Source organism: Natator depressus, chromosome 1 (assembly GCF_965152275.1).
Source record: "Natator depressus isolate rNatDep1 chromosome 1, rNatDep2.hap1, whole genome shotgun sequence".
Taxonomy (NCBI): Eukaryota; Metazoa; Chordata; order Testudines; family Cheloniidae; genus Natator; species Natator depressus.
Genome location: NC_134234.1, coordinates 9,141,674 through 9,164,528, shown reverse-complemented (window position 1 = coordinate 9,164,528; position 22,855 = coordinate 9,141,674). Strand labels below are relative to the sequence as shown.

Sequence of the window (22,855 nt, the reverse complement as noted above, 5' to 3'; positions counted from 1 at the left end):
AGGTCATTCTCTTTAGTCCGGCAGTCAGTCCTATTGAACCGTCTTATGGTGAGCAGGCAGGCAATATGTCCTTCTGCACCGTCTGCTGCCAGCCAAAGATGTAAAAGATAGATGGAGTGGATCAAAACAAGAAATAGACCAGATCTGTTTTGTACTCATTTGCCTCCTCCCCTGTCTAGGGGACTCATTCCTCTAGGTCACACTGCAGTCACTCACAGAGAAGGTGCAGCGAGGTAGATCTAGCCATGTATCAATCAGAGGCCAGGCTAACCTCCTTGTTCCAATAAGAACAATAACTTAGGTGCACCATTTCTTATTGGAACCCTCCGTGAAGTCAACCCTGTAAGCCGTGTCCTCAGTCGCCCCTCCCTGCGTCAGAGCAACGGCAAACAATCGTGCATCTGAGTTGAGAGTGCTGTCCAGAGCAGCCCAATGGAGCACTCTGATTGGGCTAAAACATTGTCGCGGGTGGTTCTGGGTACATATTGTCCGGCCCCCGTTCCCTCCCTCCCTCTGTGAAGGCAAGGGCAGACAATCGTTTCGCGCCTTTTTTCCTGAGTTACCTGTGCGGACGCCATACCACCGCAAGCATGGAGCCCGCTCAGGTAACCGTCACCGTATGTCTCCTGGGTGCTGGCAGACGCGGTACGGCATTGCTACACAGTAGCAGCAACCCATTGCCTTCTGGCAGCAGACGGTGCAGTATGACTGATAGCTGTCCTCGTCATGTCCGAGGTGCTCCTGGCCACGTCGGCTGGGAGCGCCTGGGCAGACATGGGCGCAGGGACTAAATTTTTGGTGACTTGACCAGGTCATTCTCTTTAGTCCTGCAGTCAGTCGTATTGAACCATCTAATGGTGAGCAGGCAGGCAATACGGATTGCTAGCAGTCGTATTGTACCATCTTCTGCCGGGCAGGCAAGAGATGACGATGGCTAGCAATCGTATTGTACCATCTTCTGCCGGGCAGGCAAGAGATGACGATGGCTAGCAGTCGTACTGTACCATCTTCTGCCGAGCAGCCATGAGATGTGGATGGCTTGCAGTCCTTCTGCACCGTCTGCTGCCAGCCAAAGATGTAAAAGATAGATGGAGTGGATCAAAACAAGAAATAGACCAGATTTGTTTTGTACTCATTTGCCTCCTCCCCTGTCTAGGGGACTCATTCCTCTAGGTCACACTGCAGTCACTCACAGAGAAGGTGCTGCGAGGTAGATCTAGCCATGTATCAATCAGAGGCCAGGCTAACCTCCTTGTTCCAATAAGAACAATAACTTAGGTGCACCATTTCTTATTGGAACCCTCCGTGAAGTCCTGCCTGAACTACTCCTTGATGTAAAGCCACCCCCCTTTGTGGATTTTAGCCTCCTGAAGCCAACCCTGTAAGCCGTGTCGTCAGTCGCCCCTCCCTCCGTCAGAGCAACGGCAGACAATCATTCCGCGCCCTTTTTCTGTGCGGACGCCATACCAAGGCAAGCATGGAGTCCGCTCAGCTCACTTTGGCAATTAGGAGCACATTAAACACCACACGCATTATCCAGCAGTATATGCAGCACCAGAACCTGGCAAAGCGCTACCGGGCGAGGAGGCGACGTCAGCGCGGTCACGTGAGTGATCAGGACATGGACACAGATTTCTCTGAAAGCATGGGCCCTGCCAATGCATGCATAATGGTGCTAATGGGGCAGGTTCATGCTGTGGAACGCCGATTCTGGGCTCGGGAAACAAGTACAGACTGGTGGGACCGCATAGTGTTGCAGGTCTGGGACGATTCCCAGTGGCTGCGAAACTTTCGCATGCGTAAGGGCACTTTCATGGAACTTTGTGACTTGCTTTCCCCTGCCCTGAAGCGCATGAATACCAAGATGAGAGCAGCCCTCACAGTTGAGAAGCGAGTGGCGATAGCCCTGTGGAAGCTTGCAACGCCAGACAGCTACCGGTCAGTTGGGAATCAATTTGGAGTGGGCAAATCTACTGTGGGGGCTGCTGTGATGCAAGTAGCCCACGCAATCAAAGATCTGCTGATATCAAGGGTAGTGACCCTGGGAAATGTGCAGGTCATAGTGGATGGCTTTGCTGCAATGGGATTCCCTAACTGTGGTGGGGCCATAGACGGAACCCATATCCGTATCTTGGCACCGGAGCACCAAGCCGGCGAGTACATAAACCGCAAGGGGTACTTTTCAATAGTGCTGCAAGCTCTGGTGGATCACAAGGGACGTTTCACCAACATCAACGTGGGATGGCCGGGAAAGGTACATGACGCTCGCATCTTCAGGAACTCTGGTCTGTTTCAAAAGCTTCAAGAAGGGACTTTATTCCCAGACCAGAAAATAACTGTTGGTGATGTTGAAGTGCCTATATGTATCCTTGGGGACCCAGCCTACCCCTTAATGCCATGGCTCATGAAGCCGTACACAGGCAGCCTGGACAGCGGTCAGGAGCTGTTCAACTACAGGCTGAGCAAGTGCAGAATGGTGGTAGAATGTGCATTTGGACGTTTAAAGGCGCGCTGGCGCAGTTTACTGACTCGCTTAGACCTCAGCGAAACCAATATTCCCACTGTTATTACTGCTTGCTGTGTGCTCCACAATATCTGTGAGAGTAAGGGGGAGACGTTTATGGCGGGGTGGGAGGTTGAGGCAAATCGCCTGGCTGCTGGTTACGCGCAGCCAGACACCAGGGCGGTTAGAAGAGCACAGGAGGGTGCGGTACGCATCAGAGAGGCTTTGAAAACCAGTTTCATGACTGGCCAGGCTACGGTGTGAAAGTTCTGTTTGTTTCTCCTTGATGAAACCCCCCGCCCCTTGGTTCACTCTACTTCCTTGTAAGCTAACCACCCTCCCCTCCTCCCTTTGATCACCTCTTGCAGAGGCAATAAAGTCATTGTTGCTTCACATTCATGCATTCTTTATTCATTCATCACACAAATAGGGGGATGACTACCAAGGTAGCCCAGGAGGGGTGGTGGAGGAGGGAAGGAAAATGCCACACAGCACTTTAAAAGTTTACAACTTTAAAATTTATTGAATGACAGCCTTCTTTTTTTTGGGCAATCCTCTGTGGTGGAGTGGCTGGTTGGCCGGTGGCCACCCCACCGCGTTCTTGGGCGTCTGGGTGTGGAGGCTATGGAACTTGGGGAGGAGGGCGGTTGGTTACACAGGGGCTGTAGTGGCAGTCTGTGCTCCAGCTGCCTTTGCTGCAGCTCAACCATACACTGGAGCATACTGGTTTGGTCCTCCAGCAGCCTCAGCATTGAATCCTGCCTCCTCTCATCACGCTGCCGCCACATTCGAGCTTCAGCCCTCTCTTCAGCCCGCCACTTACTCTCTTCAGCCCGCCACCTCTCCTCCTGGTCATTTTGTGCTTTCCTGCAGTCTGACATTATTTGCCTCCACGCATTCGTCTGTGCTCTGTCAGTGTGGGAGGACAGCATGAGCTCGGAGAACATTTCATCTCGAGTGCGTTTTTTTTTCTTTCTAATCTTCACTAGCCTCTGGGAAGGAGAAGATCCTGTGATCATTGAAACACATGCAGCTGGTGGAGAAAAGAAAAGGGACAGCGGTATTTAAAAAGACACATTTTATAAAACACTGGCTACACTTTTTCAGGGTAAACCTTGCTGTTAACATTACATACATAGCACATGTGCTGTCGTTACAAGGTCGCATTTTTCCTCCCCCCACCGCGTGGCTACCCCCTCAACCCTCCCCCCTCCCTGTGGCTAACAGCGGGGAACATTTCTGTTCAGCCGCAGGCAAACAGCCCAGCAGGAATGGGCTCCTCTGAGTGTCCCCTGAGGAAAAGCACCCTATTTCAACCAGGTGACCATGGATTATATCTCACTCTCCTGAGGATAACACACGAACGGATGTTGCTTGAACGCCAGCAAACATACACTGCAATGCTTTGTTGTACAATGATTCCCGAGTACGTGTTACTGGCCTGGAGTGGTAAAGTGTCCTACCATGAAGGACGCAATAAGTCTGCCCTCCCCAGAAACCTTTTGCAAAGGCTTTGGGAGTATATCCAGGAGAGCCGCGAATGCCAGGGCAAAGTAATCCTTTCACATGCTTGCTTTTAAACCATGTATAGTATTTTAAAAGGTACACTCACCGGAGGTCCCTTCTCCGCCTGCTGGGTCCAGGAGGCAGCCTTGGGTGGGTTCAGGGGGTACTGGCTCCAGGTCCAGGGTGAGAAACAGTTCCTGGCTGTCGGGAAAACCGGTTTCTCCGCTTGCTTGCTGTGAGCTATCTACAACCTCGTCATCATCATCATCTTCTTCGTCCCCAAAACCTGCTTCCGTATTGCCTCCATCTCCATTGAAGGAGTCAAACAACACGGCTGGGGTAGTGGTGGCTGAACCCCCTAAAATGGCATGCAGCTCATCATAGAAGCGGCATGTTTGGGGCTCTGACCCGGAGCGGCCGTTCGCCTCTCTGGTTTTCTGGTAGGCTTGCCTCAGCTCCTTCAGTTTCACGTGGCACTGCTTCGGGTCCCTGTTATGGCCTCTGTCCTTCATGCCCTGGGAGATCTTGACAAAGGTTTTGGCATTTCGAAAACTGGAACGGAGTTCTGATAGCACGGATTCCTCTCCCCATACAGCGATCAGATCCCGTACCTCCCGTTCGGTCCATGCTGGAGCTCTTTTGCGATTCTGAGACTCCATCATGGTCACCTCTGCTGATGAGCTCTGCATGGTCACCTGCAGTTTGCCACGCTGGCCAAACAGGAAATGAGATTCAAAAGTTCGCGGTTCTTTTCCTGTCTACCTGGCCAGTGCATCTGAGTTGAGAGTGCTGTCCAGAGCGGTCAAAATGGAGCACTCTGGGATAGCTCCCGGAGGCCAATACCGTCGAATTGTGTCCACAGTACCCCAAATTCGACCCAGCAAGGCCGATTTAAGCGCTAATCCACTTGTCAGGGGTGGAGTAAGGAAATCGATTTTAAGAGCCCTTTAAGTCGAAATAAAGGGCTTCATCGTGTGGACGGGTGCAGGTTTACATCGATTTAATGCTGCTAAATTCGACCTAAAGTCCTAGTGTAGACCAGGGCTAACAGAGTGCAGAGAGGACAAATGCATGAATCATTGGGCCCAGTTCCTCATGCAAGAGGAGCAGGACTGATTTCCTTGTGACCTGGAGCTGAAAGGAGGCAAATACTCGAAGTAAACAAACTTCTGTCCGTGACCCCTTTGTACATTATGTGCATGCAAAGCCCTTTGGGATCTTTGGAGTTTAGCCGCTCTGTGCCTCCTTTTTCCAGCCTATAAAATAGGGATAATAATGGTTCCTCCATACTTCATGGGTTGTTGTAAGGCTTAATTCATTAACCAGTGTAATGTGTTGAGATCCTTGAATAGAAGATCCTAAGGAAGATCCAGATATTATTATTGAGTATTTTTATTTATTGAGATAAGCAAGCTGACGTTCGTTGTTACATGGCTGGGCGATTCGGTAGGTAGTGCTCTTCCCACTCAGTTAGTGCTAAATCACTGGCCTAACAAAGTGCCATCTATTGGTGTCATCTTTCAAATGAGATGCACAATGAAGTTTCTGATCACTCCTAGTCATTAAAGACCGCCCAGGTAAAATCCTGCTTGGATAATTACATTCTGCCACCTAAATTCCCCCCCTTCATTTTCTCCCAGATACAATATTTTTCATTTCCTTTCCTAAATTTGTACAGTGTTGCACTGGGTGCTGTTAACAACTACCATGTCCCACCCCACATATAGCTGCTTTTCAGTGATTAGGAAAAGTGATCCCTGTGTTTAATTCATGTATATGTTTGCAAAGCATTTTAGGGTCCTTTGCATGAAAGGCACTATATAGACATTAGTTGCTGTTTGATGAGAAAATATTTTGCTCATAGTATTTGTTTCCTTTCCACAGTTCCAGGAGGAGCAGCGTAAAAGAGAGTTAGAGGAACGACGCAGGTTTCCCCTGGAGCAGCGGCTAAAAGAGCATATCATTGGGCAAGAGAATGCCATAGCAACAGTGGGAGCTGGTAAGATCAGTTACTGTTAATTGCTCTACATTCTACAAAAAAGAGAGTGCGTAGGATTCCCTAAATCTGTGATCCTGGACTAATTACAGCCAGACTGTTGCGGTGAACTGATGTGCAGAGGTGGGACGAGTGCCTAATTCACAGTGAGGCCCAGGAGGGTTTTCATTGATGCAGGGGGCTCATGCTCATTGCTTGAAGAGACTGAGATTCACGTAACACATAAGAGAGTCACGCAACACAAGAACCAGGGGTCACCTGATGAAACTAACAGGCAGCAGGTTTAAAATAAACACAAGTATGTACTTTTTTACACAACGCACTGTCAGCCTGTGGAACTCCTTGCCAGGGGATGTTGCGTAGGCCAAAAGTATAACTGGCTTCAGAAAGAATTAGATAAGTTCATGTAGGATAGGTCCATCAATGGCTTTTAGCAAAGATGGTCAGACATACAACCTCGTGCTCCAGCCTCCACCTCCACCTCCGATTGCCAGAAGCTGAGACTGGACGACAGGGGATAAAGAATAAATGGACACAAATCAGACATCAAGAATTATAACATTCAAAAACCAGTCGGAGAACACTTCAGTCTCTTTGGTCACTCGATTACAGACCTAAAAGTGGCAATTCTTCAACAAAAAAACTTCAAAAACAGACTCCAACGAGAGACTGCTGAATTGGAATTAATTTGCAAACTTGATACAATTAACTTAGGCTTGAATAAAGACGGAGTGGATGGGTCATTACACAAAGTAAAACTATTTCCCCATGTTTATTCCCTCCCCCACCCCACTGTTCCTCAGACGTTCTTGTCAACTGCTGGAAATGGCCCACCTTGATTATCACTACAAAAGGTCACCCCCCACCCCCCACCCCCGCTCTCCTGCTGGTAATAGCTCACCTTAAGTGGTAACTCTCATTACAGTGTGTATGGTAACACCCATTGTTTCATGTTCTCTGTGTATATAAATCTCCCCACTGTATTTTCCACTGAATGCATCCGATGAAGTGAGCTGTAGCTCACGAAAGCTTATGCTCAAATAAATTTGTTAGTCTCTAAGGTGCCACAAGTACTCCTGTTCTGTTCATTCCTTCTGAAGCATCTGGCACTGGTCACTATCAGAAGACAGGATACCAGGCTAGATGGATCATTGGGTCTGACCCAGCATGGCCGTTCTCATGTTCTTTTGGGGGGTTTGGCAGGGACATTGATTCATCTGGCCAATGTAGGAGTGACATTGACTGGTGTTGAAATGTGGATCAATATGTAGTCTTTTCTGGATCAGAAGTATTGTGATTCCAGTATGGGACCTCGAAGAGGCGTTCTTACACAGGAACAGATCTGAGAGAGGAATTGTCAGGGCTCCCGTCTGTTGAATAGAGGATCTTCTCACCTCTCTATGCAAAAAGACAAAGCAAGATTTTCTGTGCGCTCTTGTTGGCTGGTTTGTTAGTAGGGCTTCCGGATTAAGAGTGCTGTGTGTTAATACTGAACTGAATATTAAAACTCTTTGTCAGCAACCTGTTACTGAAACCTCCCTCTGCTATGCTCATGAGCCCATTACAGAGATGCAGGAGGGGCCAATATCTTCTGTCACTCTGGCCACAGGCCGGGCCAAGAAAAAAAGGGACATGACAAGGGAAACTAGTCTGGGAAACTGAAGTAAAACATCTTAATTGGCATTTGCTTGTCTAGTTTTATTCTTCACTGGTTGGAAATCAAGACTGAATGGCTGTGCCCTGTAGCTAATAAAGCAGTTTGGGATTTTATGTTTATACGTATCAATAGATAGTGCAGGCAGGATTACTTGGCTTTTTAGTGTTTCCCACTTGGATTCACTAAAAATACTTTGGCCAGCGATCTGCAATCTTCTGCAATCCCATATTAGTTTGTCCTTGAGCTAGCAAAGTTAAGTGTTAATTGGGCTTTTTCTGGAAACGGTCTCCTTGTTCTTGTACCCGTGGGCTAAAGCTTTTCGGAGGCATTGCTGTCTAGTGTTGGAGCAGGGAATAGGAAGATGCCGTGGGATCTTTAATGCACTGCACCATGGTTTTCTTCTCATCCAAAAGACAGCACAGTGCCACTGACCCTTATCCCTCAGTAGGGAATTGACTGAATACCAATAGAAAGGGGAACAATATCAGAAACCTCATTTCCGACAGCACTGCCTACAAATATCTAAGGCTGCTAACACCAGGTCGTTTATTTAGCATTGCAGTGGGGAGGGTTGTTGGGGATTTTTTTCCACTGAGAGTACTTGGGTAATCTTAAGAAAGGGAGAATGTAGGCTGAGCATCAGAAAAGGGTCTGATGATTAAGATTTTTAAGTCTGTGGCATAGTCTCCCAAAGCAAGGCTTGGAAACCTCACTACGTGGAATACTCTAAAACTAGATTGGACAAAGCTCCAGAAAACATCCTGCAAGGAACAGTCCTGCACGGGCCAGGACTGGACAAAGTGATTTAATAAGTCTGCGTCCGCTCTAGTGTCTCTAGTTCCGTGAATGCCTCCCATCATATGCAGTATTGTTGTAGCTGTGTGGGTTCCAGGCTATTAGAGAAACAAGGTGGATGAGGTAATATCTTTTATTGGGCCAACCTCTGTTGGGGAGAGAGACCAGTTTTCAAGCTACACAGAGCTCTTCTTCAGGTCTGGGAAACTTAACCGGAGTGTCACAGCTAAATACAAGGTTGAATAGATTGTTTAGCCTAAGTAGTTAACAAATATTGCAATGGACCGTTCAAGGTTGACTCTATTAAATTTGTTAGATCCGACAAGATCGCAGGCTGAGGTGGAAACTGTCTACAAATGTTGCCAGGGTGTGAACACCAAGTGGGGAGAGGAATTGTTTAGGGAATGAAACCCCCCAGGAGCCATCACAAACCTCACCACCTTCCACTCCAAGGCCAAGATAGAATCATAGACTATCAGGGTTGGAAAGGACCTCAGGAGGTCATCTCGTCCAACCCCTTGCTCAAAGCAGGACCAATCCCCAACTAAATCATCCCAGCCAGGGCTTTGTCAAGCCTGACCTTAAAAACCTCTAAGGAAGGAGATTCCACCACCTCCCTAGGTAACGCATTCCAGTGCTTCACCACCCTCCTGGTGAAAAAGTTTTTCCTAATATCCAACCTAAACCTCCTCCACTGCAACTTGAGACCATTACTCCTTGTTCTGTCATCTGCTACCACTGAGAACAGTCTAGAGCCATCCTCTTTGGAACCCCCTTTCAGGTAGTTGATATATTTCTTTGACCTTGCCGTCTCTAACATATTGCAATGTGTACATTTATTTTTAAAAATTAAATAAAACCCTACCAAAACAAGACTTTTCCCCGGAGAGAAGACGAAAAGACATACACCACCTGACTGATGTGTTGGCTTAACACGCTAGTGGAAGTTGCTCAGACGTTACAGTGATGAGCACAGTATATGAACATATACAGAAGGGAAGGGAAGGGTATATAACTAGCAGTCATAGAACAGCACTGGGCGATCGCTGTTACCAAACTTATTTCTTGGATAGGGTGTTGCAAATTCTCTTGCCCTCTAAAGCTTCACTTATTTTGGGTGATCGCTTTATTTCTTTTGCCCATTTCTGTAAATAATGGGTGCTAATTTACCTCTTTCATTTACCAAAAAGAAAAATAAAATTGTGCACCTTGTTCATTGTTTCCCACAGTCTCCTAGAGACAGTCCTGGAGTCTTTTTAATGTTGATGAGAGGCAATCCATTAGGAAGGATGTCTTTAGAGAGCAGGTCATTGATGTCCTGTGACAGTGGTTCTCTGAAGGTGTACACTTTAGTGAATTACCCACTTCCATTACCAATAGTTCATATTATTAATTGTTCATGTGTTTTATTTTCACGTCCCTCTTCTAAACAACATTGCAGCAGTGAAGGCTGCCTGAGCACCAGGACACGCACAGTGTGAGATGTCTCATGCGAAGCCCAGGGGTTTATAATTCTGGAGCTATAAGGGTTCAGAGACTCTCAAGTGACATGCATTGAAAAGTTTTACCTCTGTGTGTGTGTAACTGTATTTTCATCCTTTTATTGGTCGCACTCAGAGTACAACTGAGACCCTCAATCCCTAGGGGGTCGAATTAGGCCAGTTTGTGGCAACTCAGAGAGGTGTTACTTTCCCCTTGTGGCTATGTCTTGTGCTCCAGAGTCTAAGCTTTCATTGTTTAAAAAAAACAACAGCAGCAGCCTAGGATTCTAGCCCTTATGGTTGTAAAAAACATCTTTAAAATGTGAGCCAGTGAGATCTGCCTGAGTCTGCAGACAGCAGAAACAGTAGTTCTGAGAGGTGTGAAGTGCCCATATTCATTCTCTGAAGCCTAGCCAAGAGAATTGGAATGTGTGGTGTTAATTATTTCACTGCTGATCAAAGCACATAAGGGACAATTGCACTCCATGTGGCCTCTCATTTGGCACCCCAAGTGGGTGAAGTTGGATTAGTACCACCCAGTATATGTTAACAGTTTGATCACAAGCAATTCATTTCACACCGGCTGCCTGAAAAGCTCTGAGGCAATAATGGCTTTCGGTTACTAGCAGCCTGGGCTGGATTTGGTACGTTGACCCAGAGCCGAAAGCCTCCATATCTTGTTAATAGTTCCCTGAACGATTCCGTCACCCAGATTCAGTGTCTGGAAACAGGACAATAAGGTGAGACAGAGCTAAGGTCAGAACACAGGCGCGTGCAGCTGATGATCATAAATACAAAACCATACCAATATTGTTAACAAAGACAGGCCCTCGCAGCCCATGGAAGAGCTGCCTCTCCCACTGCTAACACAACAGACACCTTCCCTGTTTTGAGAACAGTTACGGCTGTGCCTGGAGGCAGCAGTACGGGCTAATTGGGAAGCTTTGATTAATGGGTAGTGCCTGTTTCTGACACAGGTGGTGTTTGTGCACATTAAAGCTGTTGCCTTTATGGAGGCTTCTCTTATTGAATTATAGGGAATGCGCTAGATACCCCAGCAGCCTCGGGATATCAGACTGATATCCCCGCTGCCCCCTTTTTGTTGTTTTGTTTCAGTAATGTTGAATTTAGACAGAGGTTAGCCTTCTGAGAGCTCACCATTGACTTATTTCTGCAGCCACTTTATGGAATCAGTGCGCCGCCCTTCTGCTTTCCACCACTGATACCACACATGTTGTTTCTTTGGCTAGGAGACAGACTATACAATGTCTCTTAAGATTTACCAAATTTAGATGATATGTTTAGATTTTAATTTATAACCTCTTCCTTAATTTAATAATCTGATTTGATTCAGTGCCTCTTGTATAATCCCAACAGTCTCCAGAGACTCCCATCCCAGAGTGAAAAAGAGAATGGGGTTTAGACATGGGTCTAGGAGCCAGTTTCAGAAGCAGTGGTGCCTAGAGTCTGAGGATAGCAGTGAAGCTAAAATATTGACTCTTGCACCTTCTGCTGCTGCGCTAAGCATGCAAGTTACATTAATTTGTGTGTTCAGAAGCTTCCTCTGAACTGACTAAATCTGTTTTACCTCACACCTCTTGTTATTTCAGTGCCAGTATACGTGAGGGGACATCTCATTTGAAATAAAAGACTCCAGTAAACTCAAGTGCACTCTCTTCAGACTCTCAACCACTTGCTGATGTGTAACTTCCATCACCTAATACAGCAGTTCTGAAATTAGGGGCTAACGGAGTCTGGGTTGGGGGGTTGGTGCAGTTTGCACACTGAGAAGCTGGAAGAGATGGGTGGAGCAGGAAAAACAATTAACATGAGAGTGAAGGAAGTTGGTTTGGTTTGCTCATTGCACTGCATGATTATCTCTTATATAGTATTTGAACCTCCTGTAGTTAGAACTAAGAAGGGTACAGTACCTGATTCACCATATCCTCACGAATGGGGAAGCAGTATTCCTCTTTGATCTTCCATAGAATGATATCTCAGTCCTACATCTCCACTGTCTCTTCTGCTCTAGAAGAAGGGAAGGACCGGGCAGGACTGTGATAGTGTGGGATTACACCTAGCAGATCCTGACAGGTAATCTCTGCTCACTGCTCCAGGGGAAGGAGGGAAACCCTAATTGTCCACTGTTTCTGCCAGTACTCTGAGTGGGGAAATTCCTTCCTGTCTTCCAATCTGCTGATCAGTTTAGCCCTGTGGAAGGGAGGAGGCGTAAATGTAGTTAAGTGATGCTGTGTACTATACAGATGTGGATACTCCCTACTTTCTATGATGTATTTTAATGCAATCAAACTAGAATATTTCAGGTAGCACTGAAACATCCAAGAAAAAAAGAAGCAGGTCTCTTCTGTAATGTTAGAAACTGACAAAGGCCTAGATGCTACAAGCTCTCATGCAAATGAACAGCTAAATGGTTTATGATTATGTTTCCAGGGCACTTTAATAAATCACTGCACTCCTGGCTCTGGTCAACTCTTGTTTGTCCTTGCACCTGAACATACAGACACAGGGATAAATACACTGCATGCTCTGGTGATTCCCAGGAAGGGATCTCTTCTCAGATTATATAACAAAGGGTGAGAGCTCTTTTAAAAATGTGTATTTTCTGTTGCATGTCCTCACATCCTCCCTGTAGACAGTACGTAAATGTTTGTGTGTGTTTATAATATTAATAGCATTACATTGAGTGCCTGGTAGCAATCATTTATAGTTAAGGTTGCCATGCTTTTCAGTTTTTGATTTTCTGAACCGTCAGGACTAAAATTTCCCATCTTTGGGTTCTGCCCAAAGAAGGTTTGTCTGTTTTGTTTGGGTTTTTTTGTTTGAACAAATACTCTTCAGCCATTTTGAATGAAAGGGGAGTGAGAGAAAACTTTCTGTTCATATCTGAACAGTCCTACAGCTGAGATATCTGAGGGTTGAAAGTTGCCATCTGATAAGGAATGAATTGGACCAGCACCTGGCCTTGATCCCAAGGAAAATGGCTTTGATATGGACAGATTGCAAATCCCAGACCTGAGCATGCTTGGTATCTGTCTTGTTAAGGGTTTGACTGTGGGGGAATTGACTGCACGTGCACAGCTATCTTAAGTGTGCACTAAGCTCTGTAGTCCTCAGAACAGCTCCCAACCAGTCAAGACAAGTGGGAGAACCAGGATCCAGTAAAAGGGATCCTCTTCCTCCATATCTTACAGCCTCCAGACGGCTTGGCACAGTTAGCAGTGTTGTGCTCACCCAGTGACTCAGTTCAGATTGCCATAGATCCTGCAGTAAACTACTAGCCTGGCAAAATCTGAGGGCTCCTGAATACCTTTGTTAGTAGATTCAGAAGCTTGCCAGGTGGAGGGTGACCCTGCAGTTGGCACACGCCTGAAGAGAGTCACCCTGGTGGTCCGATGAATGTGGGCAGTCTAAGAAGCACCACTGAATGAATTGATTTGATAAATGGACATTTATTACACTCACAAATTGGCTGAAACCAATTTTGGTCACATCAACCCCTGATAACTGCTGGGGTATTGATCTGTGTAAAGTAATACAGTGAATTTATCAGTTCAATAGCGAGCTGAAGGGCCTCTCAGAGACACAGCAGTACGGTTACACTGTTACAGATGTACGAAATTAAGTAAGAGCTCTGCAGTGACGCTGGAAATGGCTCCAGAAAGAAGGCTCAGATATCATCATCCTCCTTTCCCATTGCAATGGGTTTGAATTTCTTCATGAGATTTCAGTAAAGCAGCAGTACCTGGATTTTCTTTACACCCTCAGCATTGAAGGAGGCATCTCTGCCCGAAATATGGATTTCCTGCATGAACGTTGATGAAAAATTCATAACGTGGTGAGCAAATACATCGTGCGGCATGGACACCTGAAACACCATGTCGGCCAGGGTGCTACTCTCTGAGCCTGCCACTGAAGTTTTAATCTTCCCAAACCTGCATTGATGGGTTGCTTGAGGATCACTCCATCCTGAGATGACCTCTTTGGTCCTTTTGTCATAGCTCAGCAGTGCAGCAGCCAGCACCAACTAGAGGGGAGGTGGACAGCTGCTTAGAGTCATGGCTTGCTTGTTGCAATCTCTCTTTCTGGTTGACCTGAATCTTTCTGGTTAGATTTGTGCAGCTATGTTATTTAGTTGGACTATGGTCATTATTTTAAGGCTATATACAAAACCACTTTGACACCATGCTGCTCTAGGTTGTTCTAAATAATCTACAAGAGCTGAGTTTCTTCACTGCAGTGACAGAGAACTCTTTCTAGCTTTCTAACAAGAACTTCAGTCTGAAGTCATCATCCCTCATTTTATGATAGGCAATCTTCTCTAAACAGTAACACAACCAAATCTTTGGCTGTATCAGATACCCATGGGACTTGCCATATGGGAGCTGACCATTTGTCCATCTAGTCTAGGAACTTGCTCCAGAGACAAGTGAAAACATGACCAGAGTGAATCCAATTGTCTGTGCAGTGTTGTATATGCTGACCCCTGCAGGTAATCATTTTGTGCTCTGAAGCAAGAGTTTTTTACTCTTATTATCTTAACTGGCATAGCTGCAAATGGTTTTTTTGTTTTTGTTTCTTTTAAATCCACCCATATTATTTGACCTCTCGTGTGCATATTCATAAGTGATCTGGAAAAAGGGGTAAATAGTGAGGTGGCAAAATTTGCAGATGATACAAAACTACTCAAAATAGATAAGTCCAAAGCAGACAGCAAAGAGTTACAAAGGGAGCTCACTAAACTGGGTGACTGGGCAACAAAATGACAGATGAAATTCAATGTTGATAAATGCAAAGTAAAGCACAATGGAAAACATAATCCCAACTATACATATAAAATGATGCGGTCTAAATTAGCTGTTACCAATCAAGAAACAGATCTTGGAGTCATTGTGGATAGTTCTCTGAAAACATCCACTCAAGGTGCAGCGGCAGTCAAAAAAGTGAATAGAATGTTAGGAACCATGAGGAAAGGGATAGATAACAAGACAGAAAATATCATATTGCCTCTATATAAATCCATGGTACGCCCACATCTTGAATACTGCGTGCAGATGTGGCTGCCCCATCTCAAAGAAGATATATTGGAATTGGAAAAGGTACAGAAAATGGCAACCAAAGTGATTTAGGGGTATGGAACGGCTTCCGTATGAGGAGAGATTAATAAGACTGGGACTTTTCAGCTTAGAAAAGAGACAACCAAGGGGGATATGATAGAGGTCTATAAAATCATGACTGGTGTAGAGAAAATAAATTAAAGAAGTGTTATTTTCTCCTTCTCATAACACCAGAACTAGGGGACATCCAATGAAATTAATAGGTAGTTTTAAAACAAACAAAAGGAAGTATTCCTTCACACAACACACAATCAACCTGCAGAACTCTTTGCCAGAGGATGTTGTGAAGGCCAAGACTATAGCAAGAGTCAAAAAAGAACTAGGTAAGTTCCTGGAGAATAGGCCCATCAATGGCTGTTAGCCAGGATGGGCAGGGATGCAAAACCATGCTCTAAAGCAGTGGTTCTCAAACTTTTGTACCGGTGACCACTTTCACATAGCAAGCCTCTGTGTGCGATCTTCCCCCGCCCTTTAAATTAAAACCACTTCTTTACATATTTAACACCATTATAAATTCTGGAGGCAAAGTGTGGTTTGGGGTGGAGGCTGACAGCTTGCGACCCCCCTTGTAATAACCTCGTGACTCCCTGAGGGGTCCCAACCGCCAGTTTGAGAACCCCTGCTCTAAAGTGTCCCTAGCCTCTGTTTGCCAGAAGCTGGGAATGGGTAATGGGATGTATCACTGGATGATTACCTGTTCTTTTCATTCCCTCTGAAGCACCTGGTATTGGTCGCTGTCAGCAGACAGGATACTGGGCTAGATGGACCATTGGTCTGATCCAGTATGGCCGTTGTTATGTTCTTATGTGAATGATAAAGGCCAAGGGAAGACCTAGTACATGCAGCCACCTGGGAAGTGTGAGTGTCTCATAACACTCCCAAAAGAGCCTGTTGTCGTCGTGGAGTGTACAGCTGCTGTTATGAAAGGGTCCTCAGCACGAGTGTCTCTTTTTCAGTCTGCACAGCCCCGCAGAGTTAGAACAAGCCTATTTCCACCATATTCCTCCCTTTATGATGGCTGTTTTACTTAGATCATCTAGCTTGTGAGGAGCTGGAGAGCGGTACTACGCATCTGCCGAGTTTTGCCGTTGGCATTGATATTTTCGAGAGTTTGGAAACATCTGCTTCAGACTTGTTCTCAGTGTTTGCACCAGTATAGGTTTTTAAAGTCTTTGTATTTGTAGTTTCTTTCCCTAAAACAGTCACCTTCTTCTTCAACTTCTTGTTACAATGTTCTGACTCTCGGATGCTCAGCACAGACCAAATTCTGCTCTCTTATATGCACACTTGTGGCTCCCATTAAAGTCCATGGCAGTCAGTGCACATGCTTCTTACAATAACATTTACCCCGTCCACTTTAGCTCAGCTCTTCTCTGCATGCACTTTCTCTCTCTCTCTCTCTCTCTCTGTTTCACACACACACACACACACACACACACACACACACACACACAGATTGTGCCCAGTGTACCAGTGTGCAGAGGCCAGGCACAGTGGCAATCACAGATTCGTAGAGTTCAAGGTCAGAGGGACCATTATGATTAGTGACCTCCTGCATAGCACAGGCCAGAGAATTTCACCCTGTCATTCTTGCATTAAGCCTATAGCTTTCGCTTGAGCTAAAATATCTGTTAGAAAGATGTCCATTCTTGATTTAAAGACTCCAAGTGAGTAGAGGGTCCCCCACATCCCTAACTGTTTGTTCGAATGATTGATTACCCTCACTGTTAAAAACTGTGTATCTTATTTCTAGTCTGAATTTGTCTAGCTTCAGCCATTGGCTCCTATTAAGCCTTTGCCTGGTAGATTAAACATACATTTCCTCATGTAGGCACTTATAAACTGATCAAGTCACCTCTGAACTTTCTCTTTGTTAAGCTAAATAGATTTAGCTTCTTAAGTCTCTCACAGTAAGGCAGGTTTTCCAGACCTCGAATCATTCTTGTAGCTTTTTTCCAAACCCTTATTTGTCAACATCCATTCTGAAGTGTGGACACCAAAACTGAACACAGTGTCTCAGTCATGCCCAGGGCCAATCAGAGGGTGGGCCCAGGAGGGCCATTTGACCTGGGCCTCAAATTTAGACACCAGTTAATTTTTTGGCATTTGATAAGTTTCGCAACTTGTTTTTTGCGCATCTCAAGCAGACCAAAATGTGACACACACTCTCATCTTAGAGCTGCAAATTTAAGCAAATAAGAGGTGATTTGGTAAAAGACATAATTTTTTTGTTAACTGTTATAGATTTTGTCATATTAAAGAGTTTAAAATGTTCATAAATATTAATACAAATATATTGCTTCTGATGGCACAAGATTAGACCATGTGTTGTCATTTTTTATTTTAATTATGGCTAGGGGCCTCAAAAGCTGGAAGTGGCCCAGGCCTCTCTGGACCTCTGAGAGGGCCTGCTCTTGCCATATGCAGAAGTAAACCCACTTCCCTAGTCCTACTTCGTATACACCCAAGAATAGCATTTGCTCTTAATGACGGTTTTTGTTCAGTTGGTTATCCATCTTGCCCACAAGACTTTTTCAAGTCATTGCTTTCCAAAATAGACCCCATCCTGTAAGTGTGACCTGCGTTCTTGGTTCTTAGGTGTATGACCTTGTATTAAAAGGCATGTTGTACCATGAGCCCAGTTTACCATGTGATCCCAATCACTCTATAAATCTGACCTCTCCTTATCATTATTTTACCACTCCACCAATTTTTGTGTCACCTATAAACTTCACCAGTGATTATTTTGTTTTTTCCAGATAATTGATAAAGATACTAAATAGCATCATGCCAAGAACAGAGCCCTGAAGCACCCCACTAGAAACACCCCTTATTGGATGATGATTCCCCATTTACAATTACTTCTTTAAATCTATCAGTTAACTAGTTTTTCGCTGATTTCATATGTGCTGTCTTGATTTTGTATAGTGGTAATATTGTAAATCAGAATGTCATGTGGTACTAAGTTAAATGCCTTGCGGAAGTCTCTCTTATGTCAACACAGTTACCTTTATCAACCAAACTTGTAATCTCATCAAAAAACAATATAAAATTTGTTTGATAAGACCTATTTTCCATAAATCCATGTTTGTTGGCATTAATTATGTTGCCTTCTTTTAAGACTTTACTGATTGCATCCCAGATTGGTATTTCCATGATGTTGCTTAGGATCAGTGTCGGGATAATCAGCCTGTAGTTGTTTGGGTTGTCCCATTTGCATCTTTAAATACTGGCACAAGATTAGCTTTTTTCCCATCCTCTAGGACTTTCCCCAGTGTGCAGAGGTTTGTTAAATATCAGCATCAATGGCTCAGAATGCTCCTCGGTCAATTCTTTTAAAGATCTTTGGTGCAAATGATCTACTCCTGCAGATTTAAAATGTTTAACTTTAGCAGTTGCTTTTTACACTCTTCCTAGCTACTGTTGGAATGGAAATGCTTTAATTAGTGCTATAAGCTATGAATAAATCATCCAGTTTCTTTTCAAATATAGAATAGAAATATTTATTGAACATTCTGCCTTTTCTGTATCAAGATTAACAATTTTCTACCCCTAGCCTCTAGAAAGTTGTCCTTATCTGTACTACTGCTAGGATGGCTTTTTTTCCTGATATATTTTAAAAATTCTTTCTTATTGTCCTTAACTATACTGGCCATAGATTTTTCATTGATACCTTTAGCTTCCTTTATCAGTTATCTGTTATTTCTAACTGCTTATTTACAGTGATTGCTATCCACTTCCTCCTGCTAGCACTGTGGAGAGGGAGCTGGAGTCACTTCTTCCTTGTGCATCAGCAATAGCATTGTTTACTGAGTTCCTGTCAGTTATACCTGGAGGCAAAGGTGCTGCATTGGGATTGCTGGGAGCAGAATTTGACCTGCAGAACTTTTATTAAGACCCTAAGAGAGATGGGCAGATGAGGAGGAAAGAGCCCAGCTTGACTCTCAGATCCCAGATTGTATTTGCAGGGGTGGCAGTCAGAAATAATAAAACTGAGTGTATATGGTCTGGAAATCATTGAAGGACAATAAACACAGTGCCACTTGTACAGTGAAATTCTACTCTGAAAGCAAGAATTTCACTTTAGAAGCACAGCAGAGCCCCAAAGCTCTAGATCATTCATTTTCTCTCCATTTTTCATCCTGCCTGCCTTTACCTCGGCTACCGTTATTCTCCCCTGCGATCTTAAAAGTATTTCAGGCTGTAATTCCTGAAAGCTTGGCGTTTAGCCTGTTTATGCAGTACTTATATCAAATATGATGTGCTGCATCTTTGGTCTCATTGACCTCTGGCAACTGCTGAGACACAGGTCTGTGTAGAATTTTAAAAAGCACGCTACAGGTAAGTTCTTAGGAGCACAATTTACAACACAATACCGTTTACTTTTATGTAGCTTCCTTCTTACAAAATGTCACAAAATGCTTTACAGCACCCGCCGATCAATACGGCAAGAATAACTCCTTATAAGAGCTGTAATAGAGGAGGCTTTGTTTTAAATAATGCAGATAAATCAGGAAGACCTCAGTGGTCTGAGACATGATTCTGTCTCTTTTCTTCTGGACTACTAGACCCCCCCCCTCCCCCCGTAAGCTGAATATTCAATATCCTTTCACTACCTTTATGCTTCAACCATGATTGTGAGAACCCTCTGACCTGATAAGATTTGCTCTTTGCTGTTGGGTGTTGTATGCTTTGTCTCTATAGAGCAGGGTGCCCAAGTTTTTCCCAACCAGGGCCCCATCCTAGATCATTAGCCGGTCATATTTAATGCAGAAGGGTGGTCTGCTGAGACCACAGGTCCCAGCTGCAATGCCTCATCTTGGTCTGAGGGACCTTCCGATTGGACCAAGTTGTCTGTGGCCTACTGGGAAATGTACTTTCTATGGGATGCACCTACATATACAGTAATACTTATTTTTTGCTCAGAGAACTCAAAGTAGTTTACAAAGCTGGGTAAACATTACTCTCCTTATTCTCAGATTCCAGATCTGAGCTGGGGGTTGAGTTTGATTGGTGCCCTTTTCTAGTTAACGCCAATTCTGTACTTAAACTAGTGCTGGACGACATCCCTTGGTTCAGGCTTTGTGCATACTCCAAAGACGCTTAGCCCAGGCCCGTTGCAAACCAGTCAGGGGAACCGGGCCAGTTTAGGATTCCAGTGCAAAATTTGGACAAATTTGACTGAGCTTTGCTTTGAATTTTTGGAGTGGTTAGAATCTGCAACTTTGTGAAACTCAGGGGTTTCAAAGCTCATGCAGAACAAAACCCAGAAATGGCTGTGTGAGGCCCCCAAACTCCCACGTGAACCCTAAAGAAGGCCTTTATGACCATAGGAATGACCGTGTTGGAACAGTCCAGTATCCCAAGTAGTCCTGTATTTTGCGTCTAGCAGTGGCTGCTGCCAGATGCTTCAAAGGCCAAAACTGCTAGGGTCCCAGTGTGCCACCCTAGTTCACATAGTGTCACGCTTTACTTTTCCTCCCCCCACGTAGTTCCAATGATTTCGTTGTTTCAGGGAGGCTGCTGGAGGAGGCAGGTACTCCTCAGTTTGACTGAGGGTAGCAGAATCGAGCCCTTAGCAATTGCACAAGCCCACGTTGGGTAAGAGGACTCAATCCCGACCCCTGCAGGCAAATCAGTCAATGCCCTGCAGCAGGAGCGTGGTTTGACCTTCAATACTTTGTAGATGACCATTGGACTTTGCTTTGTAAACCACCCCTGCCTTTGGGGTAGAGGTTTCCGTTTATATCACTGATCCATAACTCACGTCCATAACCCTTTGCAGACATTCGTTGATATCTCCAGACCATCCCCATTTCCAGTGTTTTTAAACAAAACTTACAGCGGTATGTACATCAGTTCAAGGCTGCCATGACCTTGAATCCAAACATCCCCCACTTTCAATTTGCATAAGGGAAAGAAGTGACAAACTTCTCCAAACCAGCCCTTTACATAAAGGTTGCACTTACAAGCTGGAAAGCTAACACGCCTCTTGAATTCTCTCTCTACCACCCTTTCTTCGTTCATTCAATGTCCACCCTCCTTTCTGTTTCCCTGGCAACGTTGAGTGCACATCCTGGAAAACTTTATCCGAAATCTGCTCTGGGCAGCTTTCCAAATCCATGCTAACCTGATTAGGTGTCTCTGGGGGCCTTGCTGGCTAATCAAATTAGGTAGCACTAATGGTAGTGAAGACTTTGAGTGGGCAGAGAGCAGTAAAACATAGTGTATACTTAGTGATAATTATACTTGCTTTTGTGTCATTGATTTATATGCCTCTTTTTTTTTTTCTCTTCCTCCTTTTGTTTTCGTTGTGTTTAAACTCAGCAATTCGGAGAAAGGAAAATGGCTGGTACGACGAAGAACATCCCCTGGTTTTTCTGTTCTTGGGATCATCAGGAATAGGTAACATATGGGTTGTCATTTGTCACGGGGGAGAACACAGCTGATGAGGCCTGATGTAGGCATCATCTCGTGGCATGTTCTGGACATACATGTGTGTGGAGAAGGGGGAAAGAGGAGGCGGTTACAGTAACTTGCCCTGTTACCCCATTGTACTCCAGGGTGTGTCACCACACACACTAAACCCTGTTTTCAAGGACTTATAACTCACTTGTCAAACATGTCGTCAACTCATGTGGCTGGGAAGGGATTTCCAGCGGGTCCTCTAGCCCATCCTCCTGTGTTTTGTCCGGGTAAACGAAATATCTTCGGGCTTAAATTCATATGTAGGGCCAGATCTCCAGCTCGTGCAAGTGGAGCTAAACTGATTTCCAGCAGCTGAGAATCTGGGCTTTTAAGTCTCAACCTCAGAAAAGCACTTTTAATAATGAAAATGTTGCTTTTAACAGATTGGACCTTTAAAAAGGAAACCCTGTGCACAAGTGTGCAAAATAACCAGTTCAGAGATGGCTTTTCAATCGTCAGCACTCCAGGGCAAGGACCTTGCCTGTCTTCAAAGCACCTGGCACGCTATTGGCTCTAATATTTTTCCTGACCACTGAAAAAGGTTAAACCCGTCTAAATGTGGCACTTGAAAGATGACAGAGATTGCACTTTACATGGCCTCCCCTGCATTGACTTGGCTGGCTGGAAGATGCTCTTGTTGTAGGGGTTAAGGCTACTGGGGTTATGCAACCATTATTGTCTCTACAGAGTCCTGCCTCAGGGTTGTACTAGGCAAAGCATTTACTCTCAGTGAGTTGCTGTGTAACGATATGAAAGCAATAAGCAATGTTAACTCTGAATTTCCTTGCTTTTGAATGTTTCTGATGGACATTTAGAACTAAATTCTTCCCTGACTGACACCTCCATTGACTTCTGTGGGATTAGACCTGCTGCAAATCAGGGCAGAACTTGGCCTTTAAAATGATTTTTTTTTTTTTTTTGTGGGGAGAGGGTAAATTATGATGTATTTTTGTGTGTATGCCATGTGCATTAATGCATATATATGAGTGTAGGTAGGTGTATATTTAATATATAATGGATATAAATAGAGTATTGAAGACATAAGTACAGATGCCATACCTGGCTTTGGATTCATTTCCAGACATGACATGAGCTATTAGTTTTAACCCATAAAGCCTCTTCTGGTTTGGGTCCTATGTATCTCAAAGACTGCCTGTCTCCTCTTGTGGTACTCAGGCAGTTGAGGTCACCTGGGGAGCTCAGAGTGAAAGCCCCTACCTGTGATTGGCAGCGGGGCATTCTTGCTGAGGGCCTTTGATCCTGGCACAGTCTGGAGTATTCTTACGCCCAGGGCACTTTGCAAAGCCTGTCTGT

General features: G+C 44.8%; 1 protein-coding gene across 3 annotated transcripts in view; it reads left to right on the top strand.

Moving 5' to 3' along the window:
• Window positions 1-22,855, top strand: part of CLPB (ClpB family mitochondrial disaggregase) — a 147,826-nt gene that overhangs the window by 100,479 nt on the left and 24,492 nt on the right. For 2 of the 3 annotated variants that reach the window (XM_074954454.1, XM_074954441.1), the window contains 2 exons: window positions 5,894-6,008; window positions 21,401-21,478. In XM_074954454.1, coding sequence (XP_074810555.1) covers window positions 5,894-6,008; window positions 21,401-21,478 — 193 coding nt within the window. The remainder of the gene's footprint in view (window positions 1-5,893; window positions 6,009-21,400; window positions 21,479-22,855) is intronic. The other variant, XM_074954449.1, reaches the window with a different exon arrangement.